Source organism: Myxine glutinosa, chromosome 4 (assembly GCF_964187855.1).
Source record: "Myxine glutinosa chromosome 4, kmMyxGlut1.1, whole genome shotgun sequence".
NCBI classification, from domain to species: Eukaryota; Metazoa; Chordata; class Myxini; order Myxiniformes; family Myxinidae; genus Myxine; species Myxine glutinosa.
The window spans coordinates 79076749-79104424 of NC_136264.1; the positions used below are offsets into that span (position 1 = coordinate 79076749).

General features: G+C 42.3%; 1 protein-coding gene across 2 annotated transcripts in view; it reads left to right on the forward strand.

Annotated features, from left to right (window-relative positions):
- The window catches only part of LOC137424879 (uncharacterized), a 180225-nt gene that overhangs the window by 95419 nt on the left and 57130 nt on the right, over window positions 1-27676 (forward strand). For both annotated transcript variants that reach the window (XM_078776063.1, XM_078776064.1), the window contains exons 8-13: window positions 4399-4486; window positions 14963-15069; window positions 15619-15710; window positions 15853-15942; window positions 17668-17913; window positions 18094-18218. In XM_078776063.1, the coding sequence (XP_078632189.1) occupies window positions 4399-4486; window positions 14963-15069; window positions 15619-15710; window positions 15853-15942; window positions 17668-17913; window positions 18094-18218 (748 nt within the window). The remainder of the gene's footprint in view (window positions 1-4398; window positions 4487-14962; window positions 15070-15618; window positions 15711-15852; window positions 15943-17667; window positions 17914-18093; window positions 18219-27676) is intronic.

A 27676-nucleotide genomic window follows, 5' to 3' on the forward strand; every position in this document is an offset into this window, starting at 1 on the left:
AAGATCCGTGGCAGGGAGAGGGCTTGGGGGGAGGAGGCATGGGAAGGTGGCGGAGGGGGGTGGGAAAGGTATAAAACACATGGACACTGGTAGAACTTCCAGGAAAGAAAGAAGTCGGGATTTCAAAAAAGAAAAGTGGATCTGGGGTGAATTAACAGGGGTAGAAGAGATCAAGGTTTTGGATGGGGGAAGACTGGGTTAATGGTGGTGAACAGCTGTTTTAAAGACCTGGAGGGAGGAATGGGATTGAAGAGAGTGAGGAAGTTTGTTCCAGAGGCGGGAAAAAAGAGGAATGGGAGCGTGAAGGTGAGCATAGAGTCTTGATTTTGGCAATTTCACTAGAAGAGGGTTGCTGGCAGATGTTGTGCGACCTGTCGGAATATTTGGAGGACAGAGCACAGACAGAGCTGGGGGAGCTTGGTCGGAGAGGAGTCGGTAGAAAACAGAAAGGCCACCTACCTACCTACCTGCGGTGAGTCAGTGAAAGGCCCTCGGAGTTAGCTTCATCGCGGGAGATTCCAATGATTCTGAAAGCTTTGGTTTCAACAGCGTGAAGACGAGCTAGATGTGAGGCAGGAGCACCAGCCCAGAAGGGAGAGCAGTATTCCATTGAGCTGTGGATGAAAGCCTTGTATGTGGCGAGGAGCTCAGGTGTGCCAAGGAAGGACTTCACACGACGGGGGATGCCTAGTCGGCAACTGGCTTTGGAGGCCAGATTGGAAATGTGGTTTTCCCAGGAAAGATCATGGCAGATCCTGAGACCCAAAAGCTTGAGTGACAGAACTTCTTGGAGAGGATTGTTCAGAAAGTAGATGGGAGGATGATCTTAACAGAAATCAATTCAGCAGAATGATCCAAAAACATGATTGTCTTAACGATATAATCTATTTACTGCATTTTTCGGTGTACAAGTCGATACCTTTTTCCCCAGAAATCTGGCCCTTTAGAATCAACTCGGTACTCAGAATTGACTCATCTATGTTTTAAGACATTGGATTGCATAAATGAAAAAAGTTTGCAAAGTGTGATATTTTCTGAAATAAATTGTATAATCGTTAATTTTGAAACAGTAAAGCAAGTTTCCACAACGTCGTGGATGCGTTCATAGTGCAGCGCTAAGCCGACGAGATATTCTCGTCGACATAGTGTTATAATTGTGGAGGGGGGAGGTGAATTTCAAGGGCACACTTTCGGTAACCTTATGTAACTTTAACCTCGCTTAACTCAAATTGGAGACAAATATTAAACAAATCAATTGAGTTCACAAATTAAATGCACAAATGGACAAATAAATGAAGTGTTACTGGGCACTCACCAAAATGCCGCGCCAATATTGCTGTCATTGTCGGGATGGGGGTGGTGCCAGTGTGGATTAGAGGGGCTACAGGGAGCGAGATCAGACATTTGTGTCTCAGATGGACTGCTGAAATAATTTGTGGGCTGGGAAGGCAAAAGGGAGGTAAGACTAGAGCGATACTGCGCTCCCCTCACCCTGATCGGGGTTCCGGTTGAGTCATGTGCCTCGAAGCTCGATCGGAGATTTCTCAATCCCAGATATCAAATGGTCGCAAGGTGAATCTGGAGCGGAGAAGTCGTCAACGAGGTGCGATCAGAGCACCGGGGAAATACAAATATTTGTATGAAGATTAATGTTGTGTTGATAAAATCAAGAAGGGCTAATCATGGCTGCAAAGCTCGGTGGATAAACATGGAGTGCTTGTATCACAATGTGTCAGATGTTCATTTTTTACCTCACTTGGAATATAGTTCAGTTGAGGTATAAGCATCACACGGTGCCCATCAGTCAGTCAGTCAGTCAAACAGTATGTAAACACTCGGACCTTCTTCTCTGAAACTACACACACAATTTCGATAAAACTTGACCACAACCTTCATCACCCAAGATGCTAAAACGAATAGTGCTATTTTCACCAAGCTTTGTAGAACTTCTGATGACTAAGGCCTCCTGATGCCTTGCAAATCCCATCAAAATAATTGCATATTAAGTAGGTCACTTTAAAAGTCAAAGGTCATTACGATTCTGGAATCACTACTTTTGACTTATTCTCAAAAGTATTCACCCAATTTTGATGCAACTTGGTAGGAATAATCTCTGCATGGTGCTTTCACAAGTTTGTTCAAACCTTCAGCTACTTTACATATTTTTTGGGTTATCCACGCCTACCAGTGGTTCCCTGGTTCTACCAGATTAGTGAAGGGGCATTGCCCCTATATATTTTTTAAGGAGACGTGAACTACGACAAAATGTAATGTGATATAAGCCAGTTCTGATAATGATTATGTAGCTTGTTTTAAATACTGCGCCTTTATATGACAACAAACATGTTGAAAATCTATTTACATTCCTAATCTATCCCGAAAGGTCATCCCACAAATTAATCTTATTATAATTCACCAAATGTCCGTCTGTCCGTTCGAAGGTACCGCAAAAACGACTGAACCGATCGCAACGATGTTTTGGGTGGGTATTCCTGGGACCCCTTGGAGTAAAATAGGCTATGTTGTTTTTCCAATTTTTTTTCCAATTTTTCCAATTTTCCAGTTTTTCCAAACACGATGGAATAACATTTACCGATATGAACAGTGATGTGGCTTTTATTGAAATTCTACAAATACTGTTTAGATTTTGATGAGAATTATGAACCTGCCGCGAATGCGGAAGTGGACAGATTACGCAATGCGCGGTTTTGATAATATACCAATACAACCGTCATTCAATCGTAATGTTAAATTGTTAAACGTTAATCGTGTTAATCGTTTTGTTAAAGTATCAATTGATGATTGGAATTGAGTGAATACAATTACGATTTTGAATTCATAATTGTATTCACCCAACCGTACGGAACTTCACATCAGGATTTAAATATTTGTTTATGTCACGAATGTTGTTAAAAGTTTATTTTTTATATTAATGTTATTTAATTTGTGATTGGAGTTATGCTGTTTGGAATGAAAAAAGAGATATCGAGTTCAAGTGAATGACGAAATGCCGTGACGGTTTCTACTTTCTGGACGTGAATTCGCGGATCGCCATATGCAGATTCGCCATTGACTTGGGTATGGAACACACGTACCTGTTTGTTTGCAAACGGGTACGTTTTTCATGGAAGTCCTTCACGAACTTGCTGTCCATGTCTGACGTACGACTGAAGGTGCTACAGGAATGTGGAATTTATTGGTTTCATGCTTTAGCATTCGCCGTTTCTGCATTGTCTGTTTGATGCTGGCCTCCCACCCGTGCGTAGCACGGGTACCTCACTAGTTCAAATAATATGCACAAAACAGCTCATTAATATTCATGATGCTGTTAGTACCATAGGAAGCAATGTGTTGAGTGCTTCCATGCTACCCATCACTTCCTTCATTTACAAACCAAGTTCCTCGAATGAATATAAATTGATGTTACTGGACACTCCCCCCCCAGCCCCCAACCTTTTCTGTTACATCCTTTCCTCCCTCTCTCCTTTTCTTTTTCTCATTCTCTCTTTATTTATTTTTCCGCATTTTCTTTTCACTTTATTTATTTTCCTCATTCTTGTCATTTTTCTATTTTGGCATTTTATATGTAATATATGGGGGTTTATACTCCACAAGCTTTGCTTATTAATAGACTCTTCCACAACTTTACTTGCATGAATATACAGGGAACCCAGATTCAGATGTTGTAAACGATGAAGATCTATTTGTTTAATCCATACCAATGTTTTTTGCAATTTATGTAAACCATGCATACACTTCCACCTGATTTGATAATAATGTAAAAAAATAGTCTTTGTAGCTTACCTGGATTTGTGTACTCTTTTATTTACATCCTACTTTTTTATACTTGATTTTTCTGTGTCATTTTACTCAAATTGTTTGAAATGTGGAAATAAATGATGATTATGATTATGACGATGAGTGTCAGGAAGAAATTAGAATTAACAACTCTATTGTTCTGACTGACAGTTTTGTTAACTATCATAGTTGATCTGGCTTCGTCTTGTACTCCAAATTGACTTATCCAGGAATGAAGGAAAGAAAAATGTAGAAATTGGCCAATTTGACTTGTACCCCATATCGACTTGTAGATCAAAGAATATGGTAAAATATTTTAAAGAGCAAATTTTTTTAATTTCTGGAGGGTATAATTAGATCTTCATTGTAGATCAATAAGTAGACAAGAATCAGCCCATCATTTTAACTTACCACATAGGAGTTATTCCTGGAGCACAGGATTGACAGTAATGTAGATTTATAAGCCTGGTACAGCATATTTGTTGTGTTGTATACCAAATTATGTTGCCTCTCTTATGATGGTGCTCTGCACCGGCAATTTGCTTTTTAATTCACTCTTAGCATACCTGCCTATCCCCCCATTTGTCTGCTGTTGTACAGGTTGGATCCATTCAGTACTAACCCCCCACGACTGCATTGCTTTTGGGGGAAACTTCCTGCACAGCCTCAATGTAGAGGTGCAAATGAGGTGAGCAGTCTGCAGAGCAAGAGCGATTTTAATGGAATGTCTAGCTTTATGTGATATTGTTTTGGTTTCTGCATTGATTTAACAAAATGATGGTTCATGGGAAATTTAAAATCTCGACAGATTACTTGTGAATTGCGATTAGACTTTAATGTTTTTTTGAAGTGTATAACAAAGGAACTAGAAGTAAAATAAGAAATAACAGACATCTATTTCAAGAAACCAATTGTAATAACGGATGCTTTATGATGATTAGGCCTGGTGTTGGCTTAGTGGTTAGGGTGCTGGCTTGGGATCTTAGGATCCTGAGTTCAAATCCCGGTCGATCGCTGAATTAATGCTAGGGGGGTTGACTCAGCCTGTCATCCTTCCGAGGTCAGCAAATTTGAGTACCAGCTTGCTGGGATGAATGGTCCCGGTGTGTATCCCGATTTAGAATAGGTACACCGTATCCCTGCGCATCATAAGAGGTGACTAAGGGTTGGCGTCAGGAAGCGCATCCAGCCATAAAAACATTGCCTCAAACAGGGAACCCTGATTGTCATGGGGCCCGCAAGGCTAACCCCTGCTCTAGTGGGGAAAAATGGCCTTAAAACGATCATTCAATCATTCATGCTTTATGATGATTGGGGGAGAACTGTTTATGCAAACTACCAATGGGTTCTGCATGGATAGATTAACCATATTGTACTTTTTCTGGTTATATAAATTGTATTTCGAACATCTGTTGTTTCCTCTAACCCACATACTTGTCTGCTGCTTGCTTAAATCAGATACAGTCGTGGCCAAAAATATTGGCAATATTTTTTCAAATAATGTACCATTTCTTCCAGAAAATTGTTGAAAGAAAAAAATATTTTGGTATCCACATATGTATTTCTTTGTTTTGCAGTGGAAAAACCCCAAAAAGCTGAAAAATTACAAAATATTAGATTACTAGCAGAAGTGCCCGGCATTGCCGGGCGGGGGAGGGGAGGGGGAGGGGGAATGGAGGGGAACGGGGGGAGGGGAGGAGAGGGTGGGAGGGGGAGGGGGAGAGGGAGGGGGAAGGGGAAGGGGGAGGGGGGAAAGGGCGGGGCGAAAGGAAGGGGGAGGGGAGGGGAAGGGGAGAGGGTAGGGTGGAGGGGGAAGGGAGGGGGAAGGGAGGGGGGAGGAGAAGGGGTAGGGGGGAAAGGAAGGGGTAGGGGGGAAAGGGAGGGGTAGGGGGGAAAGGGAGGGGGAGGGGAGGGGAAAGGGGGAAGGGGAGAGGGTAGGGTGGAGGGGGGGGGAAGGGGAGGGGGAAGGGGAGGGGGAAGGGGAGGGGAGAGATATAGATGGTTACTGGCAATTGATCACATCCACAAATGATGTAATCCACACAATTTATGTACTTTACATAACGTTAATAGGAATACATGGCCGTGTGGATGGGAAATACAGTTTGTTTGAAATAAATCACAAATATCAGATGACAAGTTTTTAAAATTTAGAACTATTCTCACTCAGAGTTAAACATCACCGCAATATTACGCGGTTGCTTCAACGTTTTCTGTGAATTATATGTCATCATTGTGAGATTTTTTTTGATTTTTTTTTTTGAAATGAGATTTTTATATTTAAAAAAAACGGCAAAAAAGCATCAGAACAGCTGTGAAAAAGCATCAGAACAGCTGTGAAAAAGCATCAAAACAGCAATGTAAAAGCATCAAAACAGCATTCGATATATTTTCACTTTTACGTTTTGGCTAACTCGCTCGCGAACCTGACGAAGATCCTGAGCGAGGATCGCTACGCTACTCTACGTTATGCTAACGCTACGTTAGCTACGCTACGTTACGCTACGTTATGGCTAAAAATATGGATCTAAAGATGAAAGAAAAAAAACCCTATGTGGTGTGAATGGCAATGTTCCTCGCTGAAATGTGAAAAAACGCAATCGCTTTTCGCTCTGAATTACGTGCGAACGCGTAACTGTGAGATTATGGCAGCAAGGATGGAACATCACTTGATCGCTCTGAGCGAATCAGCGCGCTGCTCTGCCACCGGCCCAGATTCCGTGTATAATATTCCTCGCTACGTTCGCTACGTTATGGCTAAAAATATGGATCTAAAGATGAAAGAAAAAAAAACCTATGTGGTGTGAATGGCAATGTTCCTCGCTGAAATGTGAAAAAACGCAATCGCTTTTCGCTCTGAATTACGTGCGAACGCGTAACTGTGAAATTATGGCGGCAAGGCTGGAACATCACGTGATCGCTCTGAGCGAATCAGCGCACTGCTCTGCCATCGGCTCAGATTCCGTGTATAATATTGTTCCTGTTCAGGCTGGAGTTCCACAAGGCAGTGTTCTGGGCCCTGTGCTTTTTCTGGTCTTCATCAATGATCTCTCTGACTCTCTTGAAAATCCTCTGTATCTCTTTGCTGATGACTCTACTCTCTGTCGCTCCATTCTTCATCCCTCAGATCGGCAGTCTGCAGCCTCCTCACTCTCTGCAGACCTGGACAAAATCAGACTGGGCAAACAAGTGGAACATGTCTTTCAATCCTGACAAATCTCACACTCTTACGATGTCTCTCCGAAAAGACCGACTGGACAACCCTCCCATCCACTTTCTGATTAATCCTCTCCAAGAAGTTCTGTCACTCAAGCTTTTGGGTCTCACTATCTGCCATGATCTTTCCTGGGAAAACCACATTTCAAATCTGGCCTCCAAAGCCAGTCGCCGACTGGGCATCCTCCGTCGTGCGAAGTCCTTCCTTGGCACACCTGAGCTCCTCACCACATACATGGCTTTCATCTGCAGCTCAATGGAATACTGCTCTCCCCTCTGGGCTGGTGCTCCTGCCTCACACCTAGCTCGTCTTCACGCTGTTGAAACCAAAGCATTCAGAATCATTGGAATCTCCCGCGATGAAGCTAACTCCAAGGGCCTCTCACTCACTCACCGCAGGCAGGTTGGTGGTCTTTCCGTCTTCTACCGACTCCTCTCTGGCCTTGGCCCCCCAGCTCTCTCTGGGCTCTGTCCCGCAAATATTCCTACAGGTCGCACAAGATCTGCCTGCAACCCTCTTATGGTCAAACTGCCAAAATCAAAACTCTCTGCTCACCTTCACTCCTTCATTCCTCTTTTCTCCCGCCTCTGGAACAAACTCCCTCACTCTCTTCAATCCCACTCCACCCTCCAGGTCTTTAAAACAGCTGTTTCACCACCATCTCTTATCTTCCCCCATCCAAAACCTTGATCTTTTCTACCCCCGCTAATTTCACCCCAATTCCACTTTTTTGAAATACCAACTTCTGTCCTGGAAGTCCTTGGTGTCCTTGTGTTTTATACTTCTCCCTCCCCCCCCCCCCCCTTTCCCACGCCTCCTCCCCCCAAGCCCTCTCCCTTCCACACATCTCCCTGCTCTCAAATGTTGTGTTTGTGTGCTTCCCCTTCTCTCCCCATCTTGTTTTCCGCTCCCTCTTTTTATATATTTTGTTTGTCTGGTTGATTTGTTTGTGAAGTAAATGTTAGCTCTTTCACGAGCCTCGATTCAGTATACAAAAAAAAAAAAAAAAAAAATTCCTCGCTGAAATGCGCTGAGGTAAATATGAATAAAAAAATATGGATCTCGTCAAATATTTTTAGGTAGGCCATGTCCTTCCCAGGCTCAATGGCCATGTCTATGCCAAATATCAAGCACGTGAGCCTCTCCGTTTAGGAGCCTATCGGTAACATTACACACACACACACAAACTGTGTTTTATCTATCTATAATTCCAGCAATCTCTGTGTGTCTGTGTGTCTGTGTGTCTGTGTGTCTGTGTGTCTGTGTGTCTGTGTGTCTGTGTGTCTGTGTGTCTGTGTGTCTGTGACCGCTGTTTCTCGACAACCACGGGTCCGATATACTTGAAACTTGCCAGGTATATTGCTGGGGACCCGAGGATGTGCCTTTTCAAGGTTTCATATTAATCGGACAATTACTTACCGAGCTATGTCCAAAAAACGCTTCAACCAATCAGAGAGCAGCGAGCTATCACGTGTGCCGAACGTGGCGATCAGACTCTGCCTCGGACGGCACATTTGACAGCGTATTCATTTATTTCACGTTGGAAAACTATGTTGCCGTTAAACTATGTTTTAAAACGAATTCAAACTGCGATTAAATTAAAACGATTCATCCTAACTGCGATTTGCGAACTTCCGGACAGTGACGACTTATCTTCCGGCAGCCAATCACAGAACGCTCTGTTGCGTAGGTGTGGCCGATGTGAGACGAGCGGAGCTGAGCGCGTTACGAGCTGACCGCCATTACGGTACGTAATTCGATTTCTTATGCGCATTATTTCTCCCAATTCAGTCAGAGCGAAGGGCGGAAGCGAAGAGCGTTGCTTTTTTTGTTTACGGGCGTACGGGCGGGGTAGAGCGTACGGGTAGCGTTTTTTTTTTTTTTTGGCCACGGAACGGGCACCCACGTACGGGCAATGCCCTAGTATATATAGATTCCACACAGAAATCCCAAAATGGCCCGGACTATATTGTCGTGCGAATCCCTCAAGGTTAACACCAGGGACCGCGGAAGACCGAACGGCTTTAACTGAGGCGACGACCAAATACGGATTTTGCTATCAACCGTAGGAAAAAGAAGTGAAGAAGAAGAAGAAGAGGCGGAAGCGCTTACCTGGAGAGGGAACAAACTCAAACGGACACGGGTTTAACAAGGAATGGAAAGTAATGCAAGGGTTTATTTTAAATAAAGGTCGGGACAGGGAAACGCGATGATAAATCTAATAATGATCCTAAATTGGGATCCCACACACCGACTTCCAAATACGAGACAGGGGAAAATGAATTAATAAAATAACATGTTCGTCGTGTACGGGGAAATGTGGTGCGTCCTTATCTGTTTGTCGTTCAACGCCGCCCCGTCCAGCTTCAAGCTCCGAGCACAAAGAAACCTCAGCCCCCTCGCTCGCGCGCTCCACCTGGCCTCGATGCGACTCGCTCCACGGCGCACCACGAGGTCCCTCGCTCCAGTACCAACTGCACCGGATCCCGCTCCAAGCACCACGACGAACCATCACCCAGCACGAAACACGGAGGTCCAGCATGCAAGAAGGAAGAGCCAATGAAGACCAGGGACAAGAAGAGCAAGAGCTTCAAGCACAGAGAGAGATTTCCAATACAAAGGGGTCCAGCGCGCAGAGTCCAAGAGCTCCGAGACAAAATGTCGTGCAACGCGCCCTTTTGTAACCTCGCCTGTGACGTCAGTCTTGGCTCGCCACCAACCGCAGCCTCGTAGCTTCCCGCCGTTTGCCGAACCTCCTCGCGCCTTCCGCGCTGATTGGTTCCAGGTTCGCGCCTTCCGCGCCAACCAATCACAGTCCTCCTGTGCGTGGTTATAGCTCATCTCACGTGATGTTGCTAGGCCAGCTGGTGGTGCGGCTGGCGGCAGCCATCCCGAGGTGCCCCAATCTGGCTTCCTGCCGGTCTTCTTCCAAGGTCATTGTAAGGGAAGGGAACTAATTAATGTGTGCACTAAGGACCTATCTAAGTGTTTATATGTGTGCGTTGCCATAAGGGATAAAGGAATGATTACCAGATCTGACACACAGGGGTGTTATCTTATTCCCTACAACTATTTAACACAAAAACATCCTTGTATGTTCACAGGTATATTCTTACCCCGACAAACCGCCTAAAAACACAGAACTTATTACAGTGTAGATTCCCTATCGCGACAGTCGAATACCTACCTATACAGATCTACCTGGCTCTAGATATTCCTTTACCCCCCGACATAATATTATTGGCACCTTTTAGAAGTTATTAGAAATAATTAGACTTCAAGCAAGTGATGCTCCTTTACATTGGGATTGAACTCACCTACGGTGAGTTGCAGGGGCCTGCAATATAAAAATCACTCATTCAACCAGTTTGAATAGAGAAACGGAGTTATTCTGCTGTTTTGTGTCACTGTGTGCACCGCAATGAGAATGGAGAAAAGAAAGAAAACCAGAGAATTGTCTGAGGAGGTCAGACACAAGATTTTAGCCAAGCATGGACAATCTCAAGGCTACAAGTCCATCTCCAGAGACATTGATGTTCCTGTGTGCACCATACGCAATGTTATCAGGAAATGTATTGAGACCCATGGCACTCGCTAACCTCCCTGGACATGGCCGCAAGAGAAAACTTGATCAAAGATTGCAGCAAAGGATTGTTTGAATAGTGGATAAAGCCCCTCGATCAACTGCCAAACAGATTCAAGCTGACCTTCAGACACAAGGTACGACAGTTTAAACTCGCAACATCCGTTGCCAACTCGATGAAAGGAGACCCATGAGGATCCCACTGCTGCTGAGAGAGAGACATAAGAAAGCCCAACTGGAGTTTTCCAAAACACACCTGAACAAGCCAAAATCCTTCTGGGAGAATGTCCTTTGGACAGATGAGATCAAATTAGAGCTTTTTTGTAAAGCACATCATCTCTATGTTTACAGAAAACAAAATGAAGCCTTCAAAGAAAAGAACACCTTCCCTACAGTCAAGCATGGAGGAGGTTCAGTGATGTTTTGGGGTTGCTGTGCTGCCTCTGGCACTGGGTGCTTTGAATTTGTGCATGGCATCATGAAATCAGGAGATTACCAAGGCATTTTGGAGCGCAATGTTGAACCTAGTGTCAGAAAGCTGGGTCTCAGTCGAAGGTCATGGGTCTTGCAGCAGGACAATCACCCCAAACACACTTCAAAGAACACCCAGGAATGGTTCAAGACAAAACGCTGGACTGTTCTGAAGTGGGCAGCAATGAGTCCAGATCTAAATCCCATTGAACACCTGTGGGGATATCTGAAAGCAGCAGTTGGGAGAAGGCATCTTTCAAATCTGGGAGAACTGGAGCAGCTTGCACAAGAAGAGTGGGCCAAAGTGCCAGTAGAGAGGTGGAGGAAGCTCATTCATGACTATAGGAAGCGCTTGACTGCAGTTATTTTGTCCAAAGGCTGTGGTACCAAATATTAAGTCTAGGGTGTCAATAATTTTGCCAATGGCATTTTTTCGCATTTTCTGATTTAAAAGGATATATTAAGTTCTGAATCAAAAACAAAGGTTCTGTGATATTAATAGTGAAATAAAGAATTGTGGAGGCCAAATACTTTTGTCAATTTCAACTTATTTTTAGGGAAAGTCTTGAGTTGTTTGAAAAAAGTTCAATGGTGCCAATATTTTTGGCCACGACTGCAGGTCATCCTTTGCCAAGAACAGGGCAATTTCCTTCAAAGATTTTCATTTTTACCTGCAACATGTTGCAGGTCTACAGGACCACCACATGGTTGTTGTTGCTGTTGTTGTGGTTCTTGTTGGGGGTGAGTTGAGTTAGAGTACCTACATAAAGAGAGTAGCGACAACTTCCGCATTGACGCCATTTTGTTTCCCTCGCCAGCGCGCGGTGCGAGCGCTTTCCGCACCGCCAGTGAACTAATATCTACATGGTCCAAACCTTGGCTGTATGGCAAAGTCGTTTCCGACTTCGGCTTCAAGTTCAATAAATGGCACATGAATTACTGTAATACTGTAGCAAAAGACATCAGATTAGGAGGAAAACTGTTTTGATCATTGCTTTGCCTTTTTACTCTTTACTCAGAGTGAAGAGTGACTCTGCTTAGATTTACTTTTTTTTTTGGCAGGTTTTCAACTTAGTTGTAATTGGTAATGTAAATCAGCCTCGGCTGCAAAAGTTACAAAGAAAAAAGCAATTTGAATAAAAATATAAATAATTATAAGGGAATAATTCTCGATGTCTGTCGACAAATTAATTTGTACTTAATTGTTGTCATACCAGTATGTTGATGAAACCTTGATTATTTTCTGTCATTTCATGACATGTCATGGACAAAAAATATTATTCAATCATGGAACAAGTGCATTAGCAACAAGACAGTTCTAGTGGGGGTTTCATAATATTGAAATAAGTATTTGCAAATAATAATTTGGTGGCTGGACATTCTGAGTTAAGGACGTCTTACCGTTACGCATGTTCAAAATGTAAAACTTTTGTCAGTTGTTTTGTAAATTGAAAATTGTCTGACCGTTTTGTTATTTATGGCCAACAGGGGCCGACTATGGTGGTCCACCTGTTGGGCATAGGTGCCACGTTACCGTGGTCCGTGAGCAAGGCCCTTGGCCCCTCCCAACAAAGGGGTCATGCCCCAAAACATTGGGGTCCATGGTGGTGCTCGGCCACAAACAAGTGGTCCATAAGGTGGTGCCCCAAGTTCGTTTGTTCGAGAAAAGTAAAATTCTTAGTCGAGGCAATGGTAGATCACATATTGTCATGGCAAAATCATTTTATGACTGAGGGTAATATGATTACAAATAGGGTTTATGGAAATAATGTACTATTATATCGAGTATGTCTTATTGAATTTTATAAGCAAAATGAAGAAAAAAAAAGATATTGTCTTCTTGGTAAATAATTAAATAATACAAATACACACATATACACATACACATATACACACACACATATATACACATACACACACACACACAGACATATATATATATACACACACACATATATGCATGCACACACACACACATATATGCACGTGCGTGCACACACACACACACACACACACACACACACACACACACACACACACACACACACACACGTACACATATAATAATAATAATAATAATAATAATGCATTTATTTTATATAGCGCTTTTCAGGAAGCCCAAAGACGCTTTGACAGAGTGCAAAACATAATGCATAGCAAAACATAAAAACAATTGCAAAAAAGAAGAATCAATAGGGAAATATTCAAAGCACAAAGGAGGGAGAAGGAGAGGAGATAGTCAGGGGTTAGATGCTGTGGGTTAAATGTTGAATGCAGTGTTGAACAGGTGGGTCTTGAGTGATGTTTTGAATGTGTTGAGTGAGGAGGAGTCTCTGATGGTGTGAGGTAGCGAGTTCCAAAGGGTGGGAGCAGCGATGGAGAAGGCCCTGTCCCCCCAGGATCTAAATTTGGTCCGGATGGGGGGGGGTCAGGAGGTTGGTACCAGCAGAGCGGAGGTTGCGGGTGGGAGTGTGTCTGGAGAGGAGGTCAGCCAGGTAGGATGGGGCCAGGTTATGGAGGGCTTTGTAGGTCAAGAGGAGGATTTTGTACTGGATTCTCTGGGAGATGGGGAGCCAGTGAAGCTTGTAAAGGACGGGGGTGATGTGGTCACGGGTCCGGGAATGGGTGAGTAGACGGGCAGCGGAGTTCACATATACACACATATACACATACACACACATATACACACACACACACACCCCTGGAACTGTATGGAGATTCCGCTCTTGTTCTGCGAAGCTGCGTCATCGCGTTTTTTCATGACGTCATACGATTAAGCTCCTCCCTTTTCGTGTGAACCGATACATACGCCAATATTAATACATGGGACCGATATCACCACTGCTTACCTCACACAAACACGATGACGAAGTTGGTTTCCATCCCACTCTGCTCACTTTGTTCGCCCATACTTTCCGTCTTTGTGGATTTGCAGGGAACCTATACATCTTGTACCCATTCTCCGATTTATTGCTGCATCCAAAGGCGCAACATCCCGTCATTTTGTCAGATTTTTTGATCACCAAACTTTCAGTACTAATTCGTTTTAAGCTGCGTACGGCGTTGATTGATACGCGATCGCATGTGAAACAAAATGGCACCTGGAGTCACATGACCCTAAATTTCTGGTCCCCCTATGTCGCTACTCTCTTTATGTAGGTACTCTTGGGTGAGTGGGGGATTTTTGAAATGTGCACCCATTGGTTGGGCAGTTGCTGGACCCCACCCACATTTGTGCCTTGACTCCTCCCACCATGGCACCCAGTCTAAATAATATGCTCGCCATCTTGGTTTTCTGGTGGGCCAAAGACATCAGGCCTGTATGCCTCTGTTGATTGGACACTGCCTGGGTTTGTTGCGTCAGATTTCTGTTGATTTTGTTTGGTGGAGTGTTACTCTTGATGAGGTACCTGAAAAATCTAATCAATGTTCAATAAAAAGTATAAGTAAGGTTTAATCAAGCCCGCTGGCATGCACAACATGTGCCTCCCGAAAAAAGAAATAGCTTTACAGAATTTTCTAATGGCCCTATATTGGGATTAAACAATCCGTGACCGTGTGACAAATCAGCTTGTTCTGATATAACCGTGGGGAGGGTGACATGGATAAGGGGTGTCGAGTTGATTTTCTAATCGCACATTCAATACGTGTTTCCCAATCGGCCCTTTACCGGATTTTTTTTTCACAGGTTGTGACCACAGTGCTGCGGGCATTCTTATTGAAACATGCATGAAACTTAGATGCACGATGTCTATAAGCCTAGACAAGTATATTTAAATACTTGAAGGAAAAGGATCATAATAATACAAGAGTGATTATTTTGACATGTAATTGAGATCAGATACCGTAGATGTGTTTACTCTAGACAATACAAAATGCATGTCTTTCTACAGGGTGTATGAGATCGAGAGACGCCTCAAAACCCCAGAGTTTTTCAAGTTTCCAAACTTTGAGTCCATGTGCTGGTATGCTGGCAAGAACCTGCTTGATCAGTTGAAAGGTAGAACCATTATGAGACAAGTAAATTCAAAATTATTTCTACTTTTTAAACCACTTAATACTTTTAGCTTGGTTATACTGCCCTTGTTTTTTGGTGGAATTTTCTCTTTTTCTTCACTCCTCACTGGTGTGTGTGGTTTGATTCTTCTGATAATATGCTGATTCTTGTGAAATATCTTCTGAGAATCCACCATATTTTCAGGGTAGTGTGTACTTTTGTTAATTTTTCTGTCAGTCTACACACCGATGACATCATGTACCATCAATTGTGGTGTAATGATTGATTTTTACTCACTGTGGAAAAGCAAATGGGGGTCTCCCATAAGGTCATCACCAATCATGTCTCTTACCATGCAGCTATTAACACGCACTAATTGACCTATGTGGTATTGCAACTGGGAATACAAACATAAAGGGTTCTGAACTTTAAATAAAGAGCTCATGATTATTTATTCAATATTTCAAACAAAATCAACCATAATATATTGAGGCAAAAACGTATTCATTAGTATTGGCTGTTTACCTCTCCTCCTTTCTCCAACAACGTTAGAGTTGCGTGAGGATGGCTGCACACTACCAAGCCATGTGGTAAAGGGAGCTCGTGCTCTGCTGGATGCTTTCCGCTCCTGGATCAAGAAAGAGGTACGCCTTTCTCAAATTTTCTTTAAAATGATATGGTCAAACTTGGACCATTTTTTGACAGCACCAAATTAAACGTACTTCTTTGGATAACACAACTTATTTTCATTTGTACAGCTGATTATCATGTGTTTTGTTCTGGCAGAACCTGACAGATCATGCACATGAGATCCCTGACACTATGCGCCCTGGCTCGCTACTCAAGGAGCTTTCGAAACAGCTGCAGCATATGGAGGTTGGAATAGGCTGGTGGCACACACAAATATTTGACATTGATATGTAGAATATACAGTGCCTTCAGAAAGTATTCACAGCCCTTGACATTTTTCACATTTTGTTGTGTTACAGCCTGAATTTAAAATGGGTTTAATTGAGATTTTTTTTGTCACTGATCTACACATAATACCCCATAATGTCAAAGTGGAATTTTTATTTTAACATTTTAATAAAATAATTGCACTTGTTGCTAACCGGTCATGCAGCAGTGCTGTGATGGGACTCAATCTGTGCCCTGCTGCCTCGTGAAGTTAGTGGTTTTGATTTGTAATTATATACGAGTAATTACATTTGTAATGTAATTATATATATATATATATACGTATATATATATATATATATATATATATATATATATATATATATATATATATTATACTGTACATATCCATAGGGGCTTCTTCCTTACCCAGCCGAACCTCAGACCAGACTGACACAAATAGACCCAGATTTCTGGCCTCTCCCCCTTTTTAACTCCTCAGCACACACCCCACCCCATGACGTTTCTCAGGCCTGCCTGCTCTGCGGCCATTTTGGTGGTTTAGTCACCACTCAAGGCGAAATCCTGCTCCTGATCGTCTCGACCTATCCTGTATATTCCAAGCCCGGAACAGGCGAGATAAAACTTGCACTTTGGTCAGGCTGCAGGGTTGCTATTCCCCTAAAGCACATAAAGGATCGATTTACAGAGGGTAAAACATTAAAAATGAGATTTACTGTGGATGGACCCAGCGAAAAGGAACCCAGGCAGCTTGAGGTTGTCGTCAGCTGCACAGTGTGTCTCTTGTAGGAGAACGACTGCTGCCTTGTTGAAGTCGGCGAGGTGTCGTATGACTTCGAGCTTGGTGGTGGTGAGGCCCTCAACATTGAGTTGGAGCACTGACAGGCCTTGGTTTTCGACGGTCGGAATGGCCGCCCGTCCTGAAAAGGACGTTCTATGCCTTGGTTTTGGTCTTGACCTTGGCTTGTACCTTGGCCTGCCAGCTCGATGATTGTGTGGCGACATTAGTTTCACAATTCTTGTTACTTGTAGGGAGAGGCTGTCGTCTTCTTCCCCAAGGAGATTTAGTGAGAAGGGTTTCATAAACAAACATTGGGAGGGGAGACTACAGCCTTTCTATAAAAAAAATCAACACATATTCTATTACAATTAAGTTTCCTCATTCTTGTGCTAAACATGTACTATGGAAATAACTATTTCTAAGCTATACATTGTTCACACCGAGAAGCCATTTCCACCACAATATGTTGCATTTGTTTGTTCTACAATCTGTTCTTTTGTGTTGTCTTCATTTAAAAGTGGTGATTATCAACTCCAGTTATTCTTTTATTGGACTCAGAAACAGGACTTGATGATTTGGCCTTGTACGTACTTGAAACCATGTGATTAGATATTTAAATAAATAATATTGTCACGTGTGTACCCCCCTCATCCAAAATCACAAGCGATCCTGTGTGGGAATCGCACACTTGAGGCCGGTCACCTCAAAAATAGCCGGATTTAGGCCAAATTTAGCAAGAAAAATAGCTGGCTTCGCTATTTAATGATACTTGTTATCTCTTTTAGCTAATCTATCCTCCAGGAATACTCGATATTGCTCGATTATATTGATATATTCCAGGGATATTGCTCAAAATCTCATCTCTTCCTTTGTCCCTTCTCCCTGTGGTTTAATGTTTGTAGCTTCGCTGCAACAAAAGGTTGATCAAATCAACAGTACTGGAATCTCGGCGCACATGTGTTCCCCGGCAAGAAAGAACCCGGCATTGCCGAGAAACTGAGAGAACAATGAAGAAAAAGAAGAAAAAGAAGAAAAGCAAAAATCTGAGTAATGGAAAACACAAGTTGAAAAAGATTCCAAATTTGGACATCTTGGAAATGTACACAAAGGAAACGCTGAAGAAGATGATTATACCCAAAAAGGAAAAAGTGAGTATTCTCATCAATTGGGAATCATGTTGTGGAATTACATTTAACAAGAATGCAATCACATAGATGGAATCACAATGATAGCACACACAACATGCTGCAAGGTAATTGGTACTGTTGCTGTGACATTCACAATACTGCCTCTCTGACCTCTCTACTCCCATGGCCATGTGCTGACAGGGTGACGTGTCAAGTTCTCTTCTCAAGGTGGTTCTGAGTGCCGGAGAGCTCGCCATGATTGAACCAGAGCTGAAATGCAGGGAGTCTGTGCTACCATTCCTGCTTGGGAATGTAACATCCAATGGGTATGAAAACAATGACATAGTATTGGTTATCAGTGATCTGCTGTCGTGATGCCATAAATATTACCATTTCTGTATTGGTCACTTGTGAACCCATTTTTTAACATCCCCCTCCCCCCAACCCGACTTTCAAAGTTGTGGGTTTGACCAATCAAAATTGTAACTTATTGTTCTATTAATGTTCTTTTCTTCTTATTTTAATCCATTTAATGACATCTTCCATTTTTCAAGAAATGTCACGAAATATTAACACATGAAAAGTCAGGTTTTTTTTAACGGGCAAATTGAAAAACTACAAGAAATACCAACCTTCATGACAATTGATCTTTCAGGCTATCAAAGTTCACTTGGGAAGAAATAACCCTGTGATAAATTGTTAGACATTAACTGATGAGAGTTATCCCAACAAGCAATGGTGGAATAAAACCGTGGAGCATTAGGCAAGCACCATTACAGTTCAAAAGGGATATCAAAGGTCAGTGGAAACTCGGAAAGGCAAATTTTTGAAAATCCCGCCCTCATAATTTTTTTAGTTTCTGCACTGAGGCCAAATATAAAATTATATTTTGTCCAAAATATTTCATTACATATGTCATATGAATGGGATTTCCATAGTTATAGTTTAGCCATATGGAAATAAATGCATTTTGTCATTACTTTCTGTTGGCTTAGAGGTGCTTTAATTGTGCTAAGTACTGTTAATAGTTAAATTCATTACCCATGTGGAATCATGAGCAATGAAATCAGTCTTGGTTTCCCTTCCCCCCCCCCCCAATGTTCCATTCCCCATCACCAACTACAAAACAACAACAACAGGCATTTTAAGGCCATTTTCCCTGCTAGAGCGGGGGTTAGTCTTGCGGTCCTCATGACAATCTTCCCCCACTGTGTTATTATAATTAAACTGTTTGTACCACGGCTTTTGGAACATTCCAGCACCCACATGCTCTGAAGGTATGGCGAGTGGTGGGGTGATGGAGGCAAAGGGCAGAACAGCCGCTGTGCACAGTCAGATTTATATGTACATACATACTGCAAACACGTCAAAAAAAATTTTTTTTTTTTAAACAAGAAAGACATTTAGAGATTCCAGACCCTCTCCAGGATGTGTTTTTAGTGTTTTTTTAAGGCTTTTGTGTTAAAACAAATATGGGGGCCGAACCACGTGACCGATGACGTCATCATAAAAAAATTTCCCTCCAATTTATCCATAGACGACGCTCAAGAAATTTCATCTTTATCGGATGAAGTTTTGTACTTGTAGAATTATGATGTCATAATGGAGGCACCTATGACATCATCATCAACATGTGTTATTCCCCATGGAGAGTTCTTTGCAATGAGCCATGCCTCAATTTTTTCTGTGCAGTGCTTTCTGAGATAGAGGTGCAAAGTTTTTCGGTTTTTCCAAGATGGCACCCATACCACGTGACCCTTGACGTCATAATTATCATGAAAAAAATTATACAGGAGGAGTTGCACCTATGGTGAAAATTTCCTGTCAATCGGACCAATGGTTGCAGAGAAAATCATATTTATTCTGTGCGGATAAACAAACGGACAAACAAACAAATGGACAGACAAAACAACAGACTCAAATGCAATAGCCTCTCCTCTGGCGAGGGTAACTGGAGTTCACAGAACTTAAGAAAAAGGACATGGGAAGGGTCTTTTCAACTATCGCTTTGCGTTTCCAAGCACGATCTATATGACCTTTGTTCGTGAACTTTGGATAACAGGTGTGATAGCAAACATAATCTTTGCTACGTGTGTGGGGGTAGGTAATGAAATACCTTAGTCCAGATAGAATTGTGTAGTTTTAGAATGCCCCGATGATGCGAAGAAGAAGCCCACCTTGATGTACAGTCACGTGAAAAAGTAAGTACACCCCATGTAAAGTTTTGACTTTTTCAACATATTTCAACATACAGCTATTTGGTCTTCATTTCAACAATATTGATAGATAAAGGTGATATAATATAACAAATATCATGAAACATTTACATTTTGTAGTCCATTGTATAATTTAAATAAACATAAATGCAAATTTCGCATGAGGAAAAAGTAAGTACACTCTTGGCTCTAATAGGTGGTACTGCCCCCTTTGGCAGAAACAACCTCAAGTAGGCGTTTCTTATAAATGTCTACCAGTCTCTGATATCGACTGGGAGAAATTTTTGCCCACTCCTCCATGCAGAATTCTTTCAGCTGTACGATGTTTGAGGGCTTTCTTGCTTGCACAGCTCGTTTCAAATCCCCACACAACATCTCGATGGAATTTATATCCGGGCTTTGACTTGGCCATTCCAGAACCCTCAATTTCTTTCTTTTCAGCCATTCCTTGGTGGATTTACTGGCATGTTTAGGGTCATTGTCATGTTGCAAGGTTCACCTTTGGTTGAGCTTCAACTTCCCGACAGATGGCCTCACATTATCCTCAAGCACCCTCTGGTACAATGAAGAATTCATAGTGGATTCTATGATGGTGAGCTGCCCAGGCCCTGATGCAGTAAAGCTGCCCCAAACCATAATATTTCCACCACCATGCTTTACAATTGGTATCAGGTTCTTGTGGTCAAATGCTGTCTTTGATTTTTCGCCAAACATGTCTTCTGGTACTTTCACCAAATAGCTCTACATTGGACTCATCTGTCCAGAGCACATTGTTCCAGAAGTGCTGGACTTTGCCTAGGTGTTCATTGGCAAACTTTAGTCTTGCCCTGATGTTCTTTCTGGACAGTAAAGGTTTCCTCCTGGCACACCTCCCATGTAGATCAAATTTGTGCAGCCTCTTTCTAATGGTCGACTCGTGCACTTTGACATCAACAGTGGCAAGAGCTACCTGTCGGTCCCGTGATGACATTCTGGGGTTCTTAGAGACTTCTTTCAGCATCTTGCGGTCTGCTCTCTGGCTGAACTTGCTGGGGCGGCCTAGGCTGAACAAGTTGGCAGTTGTTTGGAATCTTCTCCACTTGTAGATGATCTTCTGGACAGTCAAATGATTGATTTCAAATTATTTGGAGATCTTTTTAAATCCCTTCCCAGACTCGTAGGCATCTATAACCTTCTTTCTGAAGGCCTTGGAGATCTCTTTTGATCTAGGCATCGTGACGCCGCACACTTCAACAACAAAGAGCAAACCAAACTAAATGTCTGAGGTTTAAATAAGACAGCTTCCTCCAAGATCCTCTCTAATGATGTTCTAATCATTTGCACCTGAGCTGGTGCACCTGATTCTAATTTTAGGTGTATTAAGTAGTGATAAATGTAGGGGTGTACTTACTTTTTCCACATGCAAAATTTGCATTTACGTTTATTTAAATTATACAATGGACTACAAAATCTAAATGTTTCATGATATTTGTTGTATTATATCACCTTTATCTGTCAATATTGTTGAAATGAAGATCAAATAGCTGTATGTTGAAATATGTTGAAAAGGTCAAAACTTTACATGGGGTGTACTTACTTTTTCACGTGACTGTAACTAAGTAGGGAATCCATTAGGCCGACTGTCCAGGTAAGATCGTCTATGTGTCTCCATATGAGGGATGCAGCTATGTTAATTAGGTAGGGCTTAAGAATAATCCCCAGTGTGTAATTGCCCCTGTGATTTTCCCTTCTGTTTTAATCAAACTAAAGAGGGCCGCCATTACAAACAACAAGAACTACGAAAATCTCCATTCACCCACAACACTGTCATGCCGACAAAGACCCGAACCTTTGCCAATCTGCAAGTAAACGCCGCCCCAAACATTCTCGATGGGCGTCAAGAATGGCCGTGAGGTCGCGCCCCAAATGAGGATTGGTTGGGTAACGATGTGGCGATGCGACGGTGCTGCACCATTTGTCAAAGAATGACGTCATTGGTATGCGAGAGAGGAAAAAGCAAAGGGACCGCCATTGTTCTCTCTGTTGGTCCTGGCTTTTGGTGCGAGGGGACACGCTTGGATTCTCTTTCTCGTGTTCTGGCCGGGTTGGAGGAAGGCTGGGTTTGTGCCGTGTGCTACGGGGAGACTGATCAGAGCCTTGTGGAGCTTGGAGCTGCTGGGGTGAGGACGGTGTTCCCGAGCGGTGGTGCTCCCGGACACGTTTTTCCACCGCAAATCATGCCATCTTGTGCGTTTCCCATGCAGACTCGGGGCCCCTCCACAGTCATTCTCATCGGCGCAAGCTGAGTATCGGCCGACTCACCGAACCATTTTGATTTCTTTTAATTTATCATTCCCTTGTCTGTAATTATGTCTGAATGGAGGATCCTCAAATTAGGATATTGGCTTTTACCTCACCTTACATTTTCATCGTCTTACAATTATTTGCATTATAGCCTTTATTTTTGCATTAAATTATTGTATTGTGAAAATTTCTTGTCTTGTTTTGTTTCTGTGTTCGTGGTTTCAGATAAACCCCCATCACGTCCATCCGTTCAGGTAAGGACCTCGTTATCCCTCCCCCTCACGCGCCAAAGAGATAATACCACCATATTTTTGGGTATACGCCTTGGAGTTGAGGCTCGTTTGGTCATCCGTCACCCTGAGGTCTTCACTATGGGGTCACCCCGACAATACGAAGCTGATGGGTCAAAATGAACAGTCTAGAGCTGAACTGTCTGCCAACTATTCTTGAAGAAACTGACGATTTTGCAAAGATCTTTGAGAAAAGGATGCACTAAATAAACATATTTTGGATGTAGTTAGCTCTGTCTTGGCATCACTAGATGCTGCCATTTTCCCCTGAATGTCACTGTTTCTCCGCCCTCAGAGAGCACGGCAAATTTGATTGGTCGAGACAGCGCAAATTTTGTCTGAGGACTGCTGGGTAAACTGAAGGTTTTCGGAAGTGAAAACGGGGGTGATTTGTGTTAGTGTTAAAATATATAATTCAATTGAAAAAAAGAAAAGTTTTGAAGGCTGTATTAAACCAAACAAAACATTTTTCCGGGAGTTTACTGCCGTTAATTCACCGTCTTTTACACCACCTTATTCAACATGTCAATTTAGTTATTTGTGTCTATTGTTTGTCCTTTTTAACGTCTGCAAGAATAGTAAGTTTCCTGTTTGGAATGATTTTCAATTTTGATTGACTGCCAGGCAGGCAAACAGAGTAAAGGTATTATCTGAGTCCTCTCTCAGCATGCGTGATCAGGACGAATTTAAAGCCAAAGTACAGGGTCCGGCTGGGAGGTGTGACGATTTTCAGAAAACTCGTACACAGTTATTTTTCGTCGAATTTCAATTTTTTTTTTTTTTAAAGACTACATATATAATGCCATTTAATACACTGTAACAAAGACATTTTAAAAAATGTAATTCATGTTTGAATTGGGTATAACAATGCAAGTGGGGGGTCTAGCGCATGCGTGATGGCTGTTGGTTACTCGTTGTTAGGCGCCATTTCAGTAGCCATGGAGCTGTGGACGATTGAACATCGCGTCTTTGTTGTTGAGACGTTTATTCAAACGGGTAGTTCGGTGGTGCTTACACAGCGCAGATTTCGTACTCACTTCAATGTTGGTCGACGTGGCGCCGTTCCGTCTCGAAACACAATATTGAAGTGGGTAAAAAACTTCAGGACAACTGGATCTGTGAGGCCGGGAGCAGCTCGGGGAGGTGATCGAACCGTTAGGACCCCGGAAAACATCGAAAGGGTTCGACAAGCTGTGGAGGCCAGCCCTCGTCGGTCAGCGGTACGGCACGCTCGCGCTCTACGGATGTCAGACAGATCAGTTCGTCGAATTTTGCACTTGGAAATCTTTGCACCGATCTTTCACCCTGTGACTATTTTTTATGGGGTTACCTGAAAGCTAAGGTTTACATTGAAAAACCACGCACTCTTGAGACCCTTTCAGATGCCATCACCAGAGAAATTCGAGCTATTCCACTTGCCATGGTTGAAAGGTCTATGGACAACTTTTCCGCGCATCTGCAAGAATGCTTGGACAAGAACGGCCGCCATTTAGATGATGTCATTTTTCAAACATGAATTACATTTTTTGAAATGTCTTTGTTACAGTGTATTACATGGCATTATATATGTAGTCTTTAAAAAAAATAAAAATTGAAATTCGACTAAAAATAACTGTGTATGCGTTTTCTGAAAATCGTCACACCTCCCTGACGGACCCTGTACATACGGTAAAACTGCAAACTTATCTTCCTATTCTTGTTCAAAATACAACATTAAATTTAAATAAGTTGTTCCTCGATCATAAACTGATAAGACAGACAGACAGATAGATGGACGGACATGAACCAATTGCTTAGCCCTGCTTTTCGCTTCGCGTGCACAGGATAAAAATATACAACCACTCACAGACACAATAAAATTCCATCTATATGGAAAAAAAGCAATCATTATACCAATACTGAAACCTAACAAATCTCCCAATAATAACCCAGCGTCATATTTGCCATTTCTTTTTTATGCACCACGAGCAAAATACCGGGAAGGCTCATCCTAAACAATATCTCTCCTTTTATTCCTCTTGCCTCATCACATCATGGCTTTCATCCACGACACTCAACAATCTCTCGGCTCTCAACATTAATACAAAACATTCTATATGGCTTCAACAAAAAACAACCCCCACTGGGAACTGTTCTCGCAGCAATAGATACGAATAAAGCTTTTGACACCGTACCCCAATCCTCAGCAAAAAAAAAAAAAATCCTCAACAGCAACATGCATACCAACAACAAGAAATGGCTGCTAAATTTCTGTCCAGTTGTCGAGCTCAACTAAACAATTACCACATCCTTTCTTTGTTCAGATGACTACCTAATGGCATCCTATAGGGCTCTGTAATATCTCCCTCACTTTTCAATCTATTTCTCCATGACCTCCTGACCCTTCAAGCTTGACTCACTTCTATCATATGCAAATGATCTAACCGTTGCCTCACAACATTCCATGTTTGTCCATGCTACCAACATCCTTTAGCAATATCTCTTGAATCTTGAAAAATGGTTCAAACTGAACTGCATGATTGTATCTCTACCTAAATCTTCTGTAACACTTCTCACCCCAGACAGACATGGATCCAATGCACATCCAACTCTTACCCTTTTCAATCAACAACTTTTTCTCAACAGACATCAAACATTACTGGGCATCACCTGAGACACCCATATGACTTTTACACAACACACAGCTCAACTTGCTGCTTGGGTTAACTGTGAAATCAACACACTAAAAGCACTCACTAATACAACCTCAGGACAACACAAAGAACACTTATAACAACCTACAAATAGTTCATCCGGATTACTATCAATTATACCAGCTCGAGTTGGGAAATCACTCCTTCAGACCATAATAAACAAAAACTTCAAAAAATACAAAAACAAGTTCTCAGGATAGCAACAGGTTGCACAAGATCTTTTCTGGTCACAAAACTTGAAAAATAAATTGAGTGGCAATAATCTGCAATAAGAAAACAGCAGGGTCAGTACTGGGATACAACCCAGTCAATGGTAGATTAATATCAGTAAGGTTGAAAAGACATCCATGAACACCAACATAATTCAGATATATGCTCCAACTTCTGCAGCAGTTGGTGTTGGGCTAGCCCTGGTGTTAGGCTAGCGGCTAGGGTGCCGGCTTAGGATCCTAGGATCCTGGGTTCGAATCTCGGTCGATCGCCGAATTAATGCCAGGGGGGTTGACTCAGCCTGTCATCCTTCCGAGGTCGGCTAATTGAGTACCAGTTCACTGGTAATTCCCTGTTTGTCGTTGAAGGCTGCAAAAAGGGTTGGCGTCAGGAAGGGCATCCGGCCGTAAAACATTGCTTCAAAAAGGGGACCAAAAAAACAACAACTACCACGGTCCCCGAAAAGGCCAACCCCCGCTTTGCGGGGAAAAATGGCCTCTAAACGGTGGTTTTCTTCTGCAGCAGATGAAGAAAATGTAGAGGGGGTTTTTATGAAAAGTTGCAGGAACTGGTAGAGTGGGTGCCTGAAGAAGATGTTTTAATTATTATGGGAGACTGGAATGCAAAAATTGGAGAACCAGGAGCACCAGGGATTGCAGGAAAGCACATACTTGATATCCAAAATTAACCAGGGTAGCAAATGCTAGTGTTGTGTGGGGAATGATCTCGTAATTGCAAACACATGATTCAAACAACCCAATCATAGACTGTAACTAGAACGGTACTCAGAAGAGAGCATACCTTACCAGGTGAACAGTTTAGTTTTTGTTACCTAGAGTAGACCAGAAAATCACAATACAGAATCACATTTAATCAAAATCATCCGTTCACAACTTTTTGAGATATCCTGCTTTGTATCGTTTTTGGCCATATCTCCCAAAGAATCACTTTAAAAATTCTACTAGCCGGATCCGGATCCGGATCTTCACCAAAATTTAATCGATTCTTCCTTGTCACACACACAACCTGTCCACCAAGTTTCGTCCAAATCCGTCCATAACTTTTTGAGATATCCTACTATATGTTGGTTTTAGCCCTATCTCTAAATGGTGAAGAATCATTTTTTTAAAATTACGAAATGTCATATCCGAATCCATATTCAGATCTACACCAAAATCGAATCGATTCTTCCTTGTCACACACACAACCTCTCCACAAAGTTTCGTCCAAACCCGTCCATCATTTTTTGAGATATCGTGCTATATATCGTTTTTGGCTCCCATCTCTCAATGGTGAAGAGACTTTATAATTCTTATATCCAGATCCCGATCTTCACTAAAATCAATCATTTCGACCTTGTCACACACCCAACCCCCCTCCAACACGTTTCATCCAAATCTGTCCACAACTTTTTGAGATATCCTGCTTACAAACAAACAAACAAGAAAGATGTCGTGCATAGCACGATAGTTGCAATCTCCAAGTAAGCAATAGTTGCCATGGAAACAGCAATTTGTCATATTTGACATATCAGGTGTTTTACATGATGGAATGTAGTGCATAACAAATTTGGTCGATACCTTTTCTAAATGTGGGTGTTTTGTGGGTAACACACCTAATAGGTGTTTTACATGTTTTGGATGGGATTGACCTTGACTAATTTTAGCCAGATTTTATACGCTATAACCTGATATGTTTCAATCTGATATCTTGAAAAATTATTGAGGTTTGGTAATAATAAATGGACACCGTTTTGTCTTTGGCACGTGGGGCTTTTCCCTTTGCTACATGGAGCTTTTCCCTTTGCCACGTGGGGCTTTTCCCTTTGCCACGTGGGGCTTTTCCTTTTGCCACGTGGGGCTTTTCCCTTTGCCACGTGGGGCTTTCCCCTTTGCCACGTGCGACTTTTCCCTTTGCCACGTGGGACTATATAGATATCAAGTGAATCGGTTTAAAATGACGATTTGTGACCTTGACCTTTGACCTATTGACCTAAAAATGATAGGTTTCCAGCTTGTCACTACCTCTTCCAGATGGTGAAGTTTCATGAAGATTGCAGTAAAAATGTGACCTGAAAGCGATTGACAATCAG